Genomic DNA, 12,348 nt, shown 5'->3' with positions numbered 1-12,348 from the left:
TTATTCCATTTATTTCTTCAACAAATGTCACAGTAAGTACTATCTATATACAATAGGTTCTGCTACTTGGTGAGATTATTAGCAAGACAAATTCCTTGCATTCTAAGGACCTAGAGAGAAGTACATACATAAAATAGGGATATACTAAGGTAAAAAATATTCCTCCAGAAATAGGAATTCAGTAGAGATCTCAAAATCTATTGGTCAGGCCTGATAGGATATCAGATATTGAGAATTGAGAATGATGAAGAAAGCTACCGAGGAAAGGCTCCATAAAACAGGCAATATTAAGCTGAATCTATTTTTTTAATGGAAAGAAAGAAAAATAGTAAAGTAGAGCCCTCGTAGCTACCAGGCAAGGGATGCACATAGATAAAGTGCAAGGCTGCTGAGGTTTTTCAAGATAAATGAGAAGCCTGAAGAAGGAAGAAAGGGCCTGATGTAACTTAACTTAAAATGGCTTCCTAACAAGCATGAACTAGTCTAACCTTTGAGGATTCTGAGAAGGGTAGCCATGACCAGATGGGCATTTTGGAAAGGGAGATGTTGGAAAGCCCATTAAAAAGGTGAAAAAAGGGCAGATGTTTGATACAATGGTTCAGACCCAACTTTGAATACCCACATCCCATATCAGAGTCTCTGGGTTTGAATCTCAGCTCTGCTTCTGATTACAGCTTCCTACTAATGTGCACCCTGGTAGGCGGCAGGTGATGATTCAAGAACTTGGGCCCCTGCTTCTCATGTAGAAGACCAGGATGGAGTTTCTGGCTCCTGGCTTCAGCCTGAGCCAGCCCTAGCTGTGTGAGCATTTGGGAAATGAATCGGCAGAAGGAACATTGCTCTCTGTGTCTCTATTTAAAAAAAAAAAAGAAAGCTATACTGGTCCAGAAGAGAGATGATAGTGGCCAAACCAGATCCCTGAAGAGGAGAGGTCAGATGTGACAACTTTTTAAGATAACAAAATTTTTATAACATGATAATTACTGTAAGTGTTCTAGTTTAATGAACTAATGGGTTCCATTCAGTGAGATGGCATCTTTAGGAGCAGATTGGAGATATTGCCCATAGAGGTCATCTGCTTAGGAAGGAATCTGAGCTGGAGATACCACTTTAGGGCTTGACAGCCTCTAGTTGTAACTGAAGTCATGGGAATAGATGATATTGTCCAGGAAGGCTTATAGATGAAGAAGGAAATGAGTTAAAGGCAAAACTATGAAGGCTTCCAATATATATGGAGTGTTGAAGGGGAGAAGAAAAACAGAAACAAGCCATCGGATATCTGGCATCCTAATTGTATTTGATGGGTGCCGGGGCACGTGTGAGTGAAATAATAAACATTATCACTGTTGGTGTAGCTGACAAAGCACAAGTTCCACTACACTGCAAAGGGACCAGTGAGTATTTATTGAAGAAATACTGAAATTACTCCCACATGTTGTGGATGTGAAGGTAATTATTAATGCTCATCTTTTGTAGTGATAAGGAATATGTTATTTTTGACTAACTGTAATATTTCAGTTAAAGTAACTATTGATCATGTAAACCTAGGAAGTGACAAGAAAAAACCAATAGAGAGGCAATTCTCTATTTGAATCCTCACCAGCTAGGCACTTCTCTGATGCATTGACTGGTTGGACAAGATGAGAAAGTATTCGCATCAGACAGGAAGGGCTGGGGGCACTACTGCCAACACCTCTCAATTTTTATTTCCAACCAAGTTGCTAAGTCACAAATACCATTTTAAATGATACTATATTCTCCTTTTGTTTGTTTGTTTGTTTGTTTTTTTGACAGGCAGAGTGGACAGTGAGAGAGAGAGACAGAGAGATCTTCCTTTTGCCGTTGGTTCACCCTCCAATGGCCGCCGCGGCCGGCGCGCTGCAGCCGGCGCACCGCGCTGATCCGAAGGCAGGAGCCAGGTGCTTCTCCTGGTCTCCCATGGGGTGCAGGGCCCAAGCACTTGGGCCATCCTCCACTGCACTCCCGGGCCACAGCAGAGAGCTGGCCTGGAAGAGGGGCAACCGGGACAGAATCCGGCGACCCGACCGGGACTAGAACCCGGTGTGCCGGCGCCGCAAGGCGGAGGATTAGCCTAGTGAGCCGCGGCACCGGCCTTCCTTTTGTTTGAAAGGAATTTTATAAGCAAGAAGTTATCATTAGATCTCTGGGTTTTGAGAACCTCACTTTTAACCATCACCACAGCTCTGAGTAAGAGAGGCTTATTTATATGGCCAAGAAGTCCAAAGAGCTGCTGATTGGGTAACCAACTGAGCTAATGACAGAACTCCTTTATCTAAGTGGCCACTATACAAACCCATTTATTTAGAAACGTGTAGTGCTTCATACTGCTGGATAGCACATGTTGTAGCTTGTTTTGGGATTTCTTCCCGGGAGTTCCCATGCTCTACTAGAATTTCTGAGTAACCAGTGGATGATCCTATAGGTTTTCCTTGGTGCATGAGTTCTATTTTCTGGGACCTATAGCTCTAAACCCCCCCTAAACAACGGGGCAAACAAAGGGCAAGGCCAGGGCCATGGGGACTCTTTACATGTCAAATGGAATTTTCAAGAGCTTACCATAATTTCAACCCAATTGTTTCATCAAAGTGCTTGCATTAAGATGAGGAATTCCCAGCTCTAAGCTCTTTTCCAAGTGGTCGTGTAGTTGCACCTCTTTTGGAGTTGCATTTTTAATAGGAGAGACACTAAAATGGCAGAATTTGGTGCAAGTGCAATGTTCCTCCTTTCTCTCTTTTGTCCTACTCCTGAAGTCCCTAGGAAAGCATCCAGCCTTCTCTGCTAAGCTGCTTCCCCTTGACCACAGAGGACTTCATAATGAACCAACTCACTACTCTTTCATGCTTTCTTATCTTGGTTTTATTGAATTATAACTCTTAAGTAAATGGTTTTCATGTTGCCTTAAGCTTAGCAGGACTTTCCTCATGACTGGTGTAATGCCAGTTGAGTGACAGTACATAGCCAATGTCATGGCAGTTTCTAAACAATAATATTTGTTGAGAAGAACTGCTTTTCTGCTGTCATTACTTTGTTTTCTGGAACCTGGTGTGTGTGTGCTAGAAAAAAAAGGGGGGGCCTATCACATGATAATTGATGCACAGTTATTCTTAAGTGTTGAAAATTAACTGAAATGTGATCCCTGTTGAACATGGGAGTGGGAATGGGAGAGGGAAGAGATGTATAATTTGGTACATGCTCAGGCTGACTTGCCCCAAGTGGTGGAGTTGGAAGCATACCAGGGGATTCCAATTCAATCCCATCGAGGTGGCATGTACCAATGCCATCTCACTGTTCCAGGTGATCAATTTCAGTTCACAGTTGGTCATGGTGGAGGGACTGGGAGTCAAAGGGAGCACATAGACAAGTCTAGTACCTGCTAACGCTAACCGATGGAGTAAATAAAGGGGAGAGTGATCCAACATGGGAAGTGAGATACTCAGCAGACTCATAGAATGGCAGATGTCCTAAATAGCACTCTGGCCTCAGAATCAGCCCTAAAGGCATTCGGATCTGGCTGAAAAGCCCATGAGAGTATTTCAGGCATGGAAAGCCAAGACACTGGCAAAAGATCTCTGTGAGTGAGATCCCAGTGGAAAGAACAGGTCATCAAAGAAGGAGGTACCTTTCTCTGAAGGGAGGAGAGAACCTCCACTTTGACTATGACCTTGTCTAAACAAGATAAGAGTCGGAGAACTCAGAGGGCTTCCATAGCCTTGGAAACTCATGACTGGAGCATAGGGAGATTACTGATGCCATAGACAGGAGTGTCAATTGGTAAAGTCAACAACAGGAGTCACTGTGCACTTACTCCTCATGTAGGATCTCTGTCCTTAATGTGCTGTGCATTGAGATTTAATGCTATAACGAGTACTCAAACAATATATTTCACTTTGTGTTTCTATGGGGGTGCAAACTGTTGAAATCCTTACTTAATGCATACTAAACTGATCCTCTGTAAAAAAAAAAAAAAAAAAAAAAAAGAAATTATCAATTCCCAACTTGACTCTCACTGGGATTAAACATGACAATAGGTCTGATCTGATTTCATCATCATTTAAAAAAAAATCATCTATTATTTTTCACTTTATGTTTCTGTGTGGGAGCAAACTGTTGAAATCCATACTTAATGTATACTAAGCTGATCTTCTGTATATTAAGATAATCGAAAATGAATCTTGATGTGAATGGAAGGGGAGAGGGAGTGGGAAAGGGGAGGGTTGTGGGTGGGAGGGACGGTATGGGGGGGAAGCCATTGTAATCCATAAGTCGTACTTTGGAAATTTATATTCATTAAATAAAAGTTTAAAAAAAAAAAGAATACTACTTCAAATAGAAGCATCTTTTGCCATTTGAAAAATATTAGAGGTTTTTTTAAGGGCTTCTACCTTTTCCAAAGAGTTTTATTCTTCTATGCTTAACAAGAAATTAGCCTCATCTAATTTAGTAAAACTTACACTTTTTTTAGGGAAGTGAAAAGTCCTTTTCCCTTCGATGTATTGTTACACATTGGAATGTCAGACCATGTTTAAAATACTTGAGAGCCATGATGCCTATCCTTCTGTTGCAGGTGCAACAACGAGAGTGAGTGGTCCCAGATCCACGAGAACATCATCCGAAAGTCCAGTGCCAAGTACTCTGCCCCCAGCGCCAGCCATGGTGACGTATTTCTTTGATTAGATCACTTTGTGTTGCATTTGCAGTTGCTGATCGTCCAACATCTCAGTTCACTGGTGATGATTGGCAGTTCTTTGTAAAGTTTAGCTCCCTATAGATGTTCATTTTACTGCCCACTTTGTATAATTCTTTTTTAATAATTCAAAGCCTTTCCTACTGTATGCTGACCAGAAATACATTTTCTGATCTATTATGGACTCAATGTACCTTGATAGGTAACTTGAGTTCTCACTTGTATCCAGAGAGAGGAAATTTTGTGTTTCAGGGTTTATCACATTGTGAAATCTGTGTTTTTATGAAGAAAAATTATACTCCCAGACCCCCTGCCCAACAAAAGACAGATACTGATATCCACCTTCTTTCTGTTCCTGTTTATTGTTAACATCATCAAGATAACTTGACACTAGTAATGACCAACGAATAGTCTTACAATGCCAGTCATTCTGGAACCAGAATAGAACCTCTTTATTTCTTTTTTTTTTTTTTTTGACAGGCAGAGTGGACAGTGAGAGAGAGAGACAGAGAGAAAGGTCTTCCTTTGCCGTTGGTTCACCCTCCAATGGCCGCCGTGGCCGACGTGCTGCAGCCGGCGCACCGCGCTGATCCGATGGCAGGAGCCAGGTACTTATCCTGGTCTCCCATGGGGTGCAGGGCCCAAGGACTTGGGCCATCCTCCACTGCACTCCCTGGCCACAGCAGAGAGCTATCCTGGAAGAGGGGCAACCGGGACAGAATCCGGCACCCCAACTGGGACTAGAACCCTGTGTGCCGGCGCCGCAAGGTGGAGGATTAGCCTGGTGAGCCACGGCGCCGGCCGAACCTCTTTATTTCAAAATAGTTTTCATATTAGCTTAATTTTTTTTTCCTTTTCCCTTCTTTTCTTTTGAAACTGTGTTTAAGTAAGTACTATCTAAATCTCAGAACAATTCTACACATTAGATTGTATTCTAAGTTCAACATTAATTACTTGATTAAATTAAAAGCACTTTTTTAGAAGTCTTTGAGCCTTTATATACCCTTGTAGATTACTATCTAATTCAATAGAACCATGTTTCTCCTCTGAATCATTGCATAATATCTTTTATGTAACCTTCTTTGTTTTCACTTTCATAAATCTTGTCAGAAAATAAAAGTTGGCCTTAAAAGACAGTATAAAGCCTCTGCAAGTAATCATTGTTTTTAAAGAGTAATAGTTATTGAGAACAGTTTTTTTTTCCTCCAAGGTGGTCAGCAGGCCCTTAGCTAGGAGAATTTTTAGAGAGGATCCGCACAAGATGCTGTGAGGGTTGAGACTCTCAGCTGAATCTACTCAGTTCCTCTAAAACTTTCTAGTATGGGGTCCTGAGAGCCTTTCTCACTAATGTTACGTGGCACTTCCTCTATGAGTATGTCTGGATGCCAAGGAGCCCCATGTAATATACTTAAGAAGCAACATTCAGCATACTAAAACTGGCCTAGCGCGAAGAGACACATAAAATTTTGTTTTTAAAAAATATAGGAAAGTTACTGTCGATTTGGAAAACTCATTCACATGAATATTTGTCATATTCTTTGCTTATTTAACTTGTGAAGAGGAGTACTTTGCTACAGATTGATGGGGCATGATATGATTAAAACATGGAGAACATTTACAAAGAGAAATGGTAGCAAATCACTTTCTTAAAACAAAAACTAAAAGAGTAGTTTCTCCTCTCATCTCAGCAGGATAAAAGGATGAGTTTTGTCTCACTCCCAGATGAACAGGAACAATGCCATCTTCAGTGTCTGATTTTTTGTTCAGGATTCAGAGAGCCTCAGATAGGATGGCCGTACTGTGAGGTCTGCGATTGTGGAAAAATCATCAGGCGAAGCAGGTTGCTGCTTTTTTAAGAGTGTGTCAGAAACTGCTTGAGACTTGGAAATTATCTGTTTTAACCTCTTCATTAAACAAATTAGGATATTAGGGCCTGGTGCTGTAGCATAGCGAGTTGAGCTGCCGTCTGTGATGCCAACATCCCATTTGGGCACTGGGTTTGAGTCTCTGCCACTCCACTTCCAATCTAGCTCTCTGCTAATGCTTCTGGGAAAGCAGTGGAAGATGGCCCAAGTCATTGGGACTCTGCACCCACAAGGAAGACCTGAAGAAAGCTCCTGGCTCCTGGCCTCAGTCTGGGTTCCTCCTGTCAGAGGAATATTTTGGGTCTTTATTAGTCTCCAAAGTTAAGAATACATCCATATAAAATTTTAATTTACTTTTCTAGAAACTGTCACCTATCTTTTTTTTTTTTAATTTTTTTTATTTGACAGGTAGAGTTATAGACAGTGAGAGACAGAGAAAGGTCTTCCTTCCATTTGGTTCACTCCCCAAATGGCCATTACGGGCAGCGCTGCGCCAATCCGAAGCCAGGAACCAGGTGCTTCTTCCTGGTCTCCCATGTGGGTGCAGGAGCCCAAACACTTGGGCTATCCTCCATTGCCCTCCCAGGCCACAGCACAGAGCTGGACTGGAAGAGGAGCAATCGGGACTAGAACCCAGTGCCCATGAGGGATGCTGGCGCCGCAGGCGGAGGATTAACCAAGTGAGCCATGGTGCCGGCCCCCTGTCATCTATTTTTATTAAACTTCATAAACAGTTCATTGCATTGACCATTCTGTATTATATGTCATTAGTGCTTTTCTTTCCATTCAAGTCATATAAAAATGGGAAAAGAATTGCTTCACTGGCTTTGGGTACTGAGAATAAATGTGCATTCAACCATAACTCTTCTGTGCAACTTCATATATGTGGCTATCAATTTGTATTGTTGGCCTCTTAGATGAGTAGCAACAGACTGAACTTTTAGCAATTCCAGCTAGCGTGTAGATCATTAAGGACAAGTGAAGACAAATAAAATAGTTAACACAGAAGTGTTGAGTTTATTTTTAAATGACCATGAATTGTAGCTTTGTTTACATATCTTGGACTGAGATTAATTTACACAATTCTTATTTAGCATTCCTTCAAAGAGGGAGTGAGGAGGTAGGTCTCAGGGAACAGAGCAAAGTTGCTGTTCAGTATTTCACACAGGTATCATTTTGTCCAGTTACTTTTTTAAGAGCCAGTCCTTAAGCTCAGATTAAGTGTAGTAAGAAAATGGTGGTCTTGGGGACAGCATAGAGGTGTAGTGGGTAAAGCTACCACCTAAAGTGTCAGCATTCCATATGAGCACTGGTTCATGTCCCAGCTGCTACACTTCCCATCCAGCTACCTGCTGTTGGCCTGGGAAAAGTAGCGGAAAATGACCAAAGTGTATGGGCCCCTGCCACTTCCATCCACGTGGGAGATTCAAATGAAGCTCCTGGCCCAGCCCTGGCCATGAAGGCCATTTGGTGGTAAACCAGCAGATGGAAGATTCTCTCTTTCTCTCTCTCTATCTCTCCCTCTCTCCCCCTCTCCCCCTCTCTTTCCCTTCTCTCTTCCTTCTCTCTCTCTCTAACTCTGACTTTCAAATAAATAAATAAATCTTTAAATAAAAAAGAAAATGGTATTCTTATTTCAAGCAATCAAAGTAGTCAGATTGACAAGGAGATTATATAGACTCAGTTACTTTTTTTGAGTTCTTTATCTTGAGATTCCCATTGCAATGATAGGTTGGTAGAACACCCAAGTATTGCTAAGGGACTGTTTGCCAACTAGGTGGGCAAATGGATCACTTTTTTTTTTAACTGTTCTTAAAGACATTCTTGCCCTGATGACCATGCCTTAGCATTATTTGACATGTGTCTCATCATCCAGGATTTCAAAACCAGAAGGAAACTGAAAAATCTCAACCCCTACAAAAGGGAATGCTGTTTTTATATCCTCTATTTATGGTTTTTTTCATTCTTCATGAGTCTTTCACTTCATCTTGTGGAAAAGCTGAAGCTTTCCTCTTATTTGTCATGTTTAAAGGTGGGGCGCAGCTGCTCAAGATCTCTTTGGTAACTCAAAGGCTAGCTATGGTTCTGCAAGCATCCCGACAAGCTTCACTGCATCTCTAGGCTATTTTGGTAGCTTTAGAAAGCAGAGATGAAAGGCAGTCAGTGCAGTATTTGAATAAATCCCTGCCAGTGAGGACTACTCAGAGCGTATCTGCTGATTTGTTTTCCTTTGCCCTCTAACCACCATTCCCTCAAATTCTGGAGATTGTCCCATCCTCAGCTATTTTCTCCATGGTAGGCTGTACCCTGGTCAGTGAATACTTGTTTATCCAGGATAAAATTTCAACAGGGATGAATGAGTTGAAGTTGTGAGGGAGGGGAAAATATATCCCAATCTGCTATCCTCTGTAACAGTCATGTCGTCTTGGTCTGGCCCCTAGATGTTCAGACACATAAACTAATTGTATTTTAGTCCACTCAGTAATTAGGCTGTAAAAAATTATTTTAGATAACCCAAAATCAATCCCAAACACTGATTATCAAACCAGAATGAAAACTGGAATATTGTTTGCTTGCTTTTCAGGACACTGTGATCTTGGTGTTAATGACACCTGGGATACCATGTCTGTAATCCCAGGGTTTCTTGGGAAGTGTGAGTTTGGCAGAACCAATGAAATAATCCTGAAATTTTAGCTGGGCTGTAATAGAAATATATTTCCTACCCTGGCCTAGCTGTGAGAGTACATTTTCCTAGATACTACAGTACTTTTATCTGTCAGTTACAGTGTCTGGCAGCTTTTCTGAGTTTTCTCCTCCCCTCCACAATTGCCACGTGATTCTTATTTCTAATCTTCTTTGTTACTGTCTCCAGGTCATCTTCTACTCTTCTTTATTATCATAACACATTCTTCCCTCGCTTCTATACATGTTCATCTTCTGCACAATTCTCAAGTTTATAAATTAAAGAGGATGCTTCCTGCTGACCTATAACTCAGCCCTACATTCATCATCCTGGTAACAGCTAATCCCATTCACGGTCTCAGAGTTGATAGGCTCAGATTCCATGTAGGATTGGCCTCTTACAACCTTCTGACCCGTGACTGTCTTGGGGACCCTTAGGAGTGGAGGAAGGGATTTCACAAGATTCTAACTTTGTTGGAAAAACTCCAGAGGTGCAAGTAATGAGCCAGAAACCAACACAACTTGAAGACACATTAGAGAGTCTTGGAAGTTCTGAATGAAAATCATCTTTTAGGAGGATCTGAAGTTCTCATGAGATCTGAGGCAAGGTTTAGTTGGCCCACAAAAGGTCTTAGGTGTCCTTGTGATGCAGTGGTCCTGTGCAGGGAAGGTGTGGGATCTATCTTAGTGCAAGGTTGAAGCAGCAACTTGCTTCCCATCCTTTGGCATACTCCTACCTTCCAACACAACACATCTCAGGTCCTGCTTGTGGGGTGCACTGACCCAGGGTCCTCTTGGATCACACTTGTTTCTAGTCTACAGATTTCTCTGCATTTTTAAATGTATGACTCGGTAGTTTAGCCCTCTGATTCCATATTGACTGAAGGCCAAGAAGACCCCATGCTAGATGCTGGGAAGCAGAAAAGAAAGTCGCTCAATCTCCCTGACTTCAGTTTGTGTTTAATAGAGTAGTTGATTGATTTATTAAGGTCACCTTCACTTAAATTCCTTTAGCTTTCTAGAATTTTGCTTCAAAATAAGTTATACTTTATCAAAACTTTTCTTTTCTTTTCTTTTCTTTTTTTTTTTTTTTTTTTTTTTTTGACAGGCAGAGTGGACAGTGAGAGAGAGAGACAGAGAGAAAGGTCTTCCTTTGCCGTTGGTTCACCCTCCAATGGCCGCAGCGCGCTGATCCGATGGCAGGAGCCAGGAGCCAGGTGCTTTTCCTGGTCTCCCATGGGGTGCAGGGCCCAAGCACCTGGGCCATCCTCCACTGCACTCCCTGGCCACAGCAGAGAGCTGGCCTGGAAGAGGGGCAACCGGGACAGAATCCGGCGCCCCGACCGGGACTAGAACCCGGTGTGCCGGCGCTGCTAGGCGGAGGATTAGCCTAGTGAGCCGCGGCGCCGGCAAAACTTTTCCTAAGAAAAATGCTGAACTTTGCCCGTTTTCCTCTGGAAAGTGTAACTTTTTATGTCTTTTCTAATACTACATAACAGAATGGAAATGTGGTTCTGAGTTCAGAAAATACCTTTCTTTTCGCAGGTTTGATCATTTCTCTTCAGCTTCTTCGTGGAGACATGGAACAGATCCGGAGAGAAAATCCCATGATTTTTAATAGGGGATTGGCAATTACAAGAAAATTGGGATTTCCTGATGTCATCATGCCAGGTAGGCGGCACTGCTTGGGGCTGGGGAAAACACTGGAGTTCAGTGCCCCTCTCAGGAACAGGTGGTGAAATGTGCTATGGAGGAACCCTGCAGCCATTAATGGCCTCCATATCCCAGGATAGATCACAAACTACAGTTTGTAGCCAGTGGCCCTTTTGGCTGTTACAGGCATTTGTTCTTTCAGAAGCCCCCACATTACTTTCACCATGCAGCGTGACAGTCCAGCATTTGGGCTTTGTTGTCTCCTGTGGAGAATGAACGATAGGCACCAACACGGAACTCTACATGGTACCTTTGTACCTTTCTCTTCTTTCGCATTACTTGGAAAAGAGCTGCTTCACAAGAACTTCCTGCTTAAAGAGAAAAACATATCAAAACATGCACCTGCAATATCAGTGAATCCCATTTGTGTAGAAGTAGCAGATATATTTTAATCTATCAGAAAAATATTACAAGCAAGTGGTATAAATTTGGCACTTTGAACAATGCTACCTGGCCAGTTTCTCAGGAATTGTCTCATACTTTTCACCTTCTACCTGACAGAGAGCAGCCAGGGCAGAGAACAGGAATACATTGTTTCTCGGTTGTAGTTCCAGTAGGTTAATACCTGTTCATGTTTTTTAACTGGGTGAGTGGAAGTAGAGATGAAGGAGTGGATCCAAATGGGCCATCAGAACCAAAGGGGCTATTGGTAGTGATGGAGCAGTAGAGGCATGATTCAAGTGGATGGCAGGTGCCCTGGTCCACAATTGAAGGTGCAGGCAGAGAGGAAGTTCAGAACAGGCAGATGTCTGGTTATCTGGATACAATCCAGGAATAGGGAACCCACCTCTCAGTTGAGTTTTAATGTACTGTTAAGAAGTTATTTGCATTTGCTTAGAAAGGCTAGGCAAGGCTATATTTCACTGATTGGGACCACTTGAGATATTGTCTATTTGGAGTTATTCATGGTGCTCTAATTCTCTTATTGTAACATTAATCAGCACATACCCAAAGAGGAGCATGGCCCAAGCATATAGAAGGCCCAGGTGATTAATCCAGCTGCCTTCCAGTTCCCAGGCTATGCCCAGATTTGCTTTCGGTCTCCTCCATTCTTTCTTCACAGATGATGTGCATGCAGAGCAGGCCCCTGTGCAGTCTTCATCTCCTCATGCCTGCAGGAGAGTCTTTTGGATGGGAAGTTTAAGCCATTAGTCAGTGATATTTACTTTCAAAAACTAAGGAGATGTCATGCTTAAGAAAAGGCCCCCAGGATGTTTCGTCTTGCTGTCTTGACACCATTCCTTAGCTCCCTGTACACCTGGTAATCAGGATAAGAAGAGCCTAAGCATAGTCCCTGGTTTCTAAGGCACTGTAGCTTTGAAAAAAAAGAGACAGATGATTATCAAAATTGACCTGGTGATCTATTTAAATTACACATCTAAA

The 12,348-nt window shown here is 42.2% G+C and overlaps 1 protein-coding gene across 14 annotated transcripts in view; it reads left to right on the top strand.

Annotated features, from left to right (window-relative positions):
* Positions 1 to 12,348, top strand: part of DOCK3 (dedicator of cytokinesis 3) — a 507,250-nt gene that overhangs the window by 382,674 nt on the left and 112,228 nt on the right. For all 14 annotated transcript variants that reach the window (XM_051852373.3, XM_051852369.3, XM_051852371.3 and 11 more), the window contains exons 13-14: positions 4,586 to 4,674; positions 10,798 to 10,923. In XM_051852373.3, the coding sequence (XP_051708333.1) occupies positions 4,586 to 4,674; positions 10,798 to 10,923 (215 nt within the window). The remainder of the gene's footprint in view (positions 1 to 4,585; positions 4,675 to 10,797; positions 10,924 to 12,348) is intronic.

This window comes from Oryctolagus cuniculus, chromosome 10 (assembly GCF_051225735.1).
Source record: "Oryctolagus cuniculus isolate XC-2025 breed Fujian yellow rabbit chromosome 10, ASM5122573v1, whole genome shotgun sequence".
Classification (NCBI taxonomy): domain Eukaryota; kingdom Metazoa; phylum Chordata; class Mammalia; order Lagomorpha; family Leporidae; genus Oryctolagus; species Oryctolagus cuniculus.
This window is presented reverse-complemented; position numbering and strand designations above follow the sequence as displayed.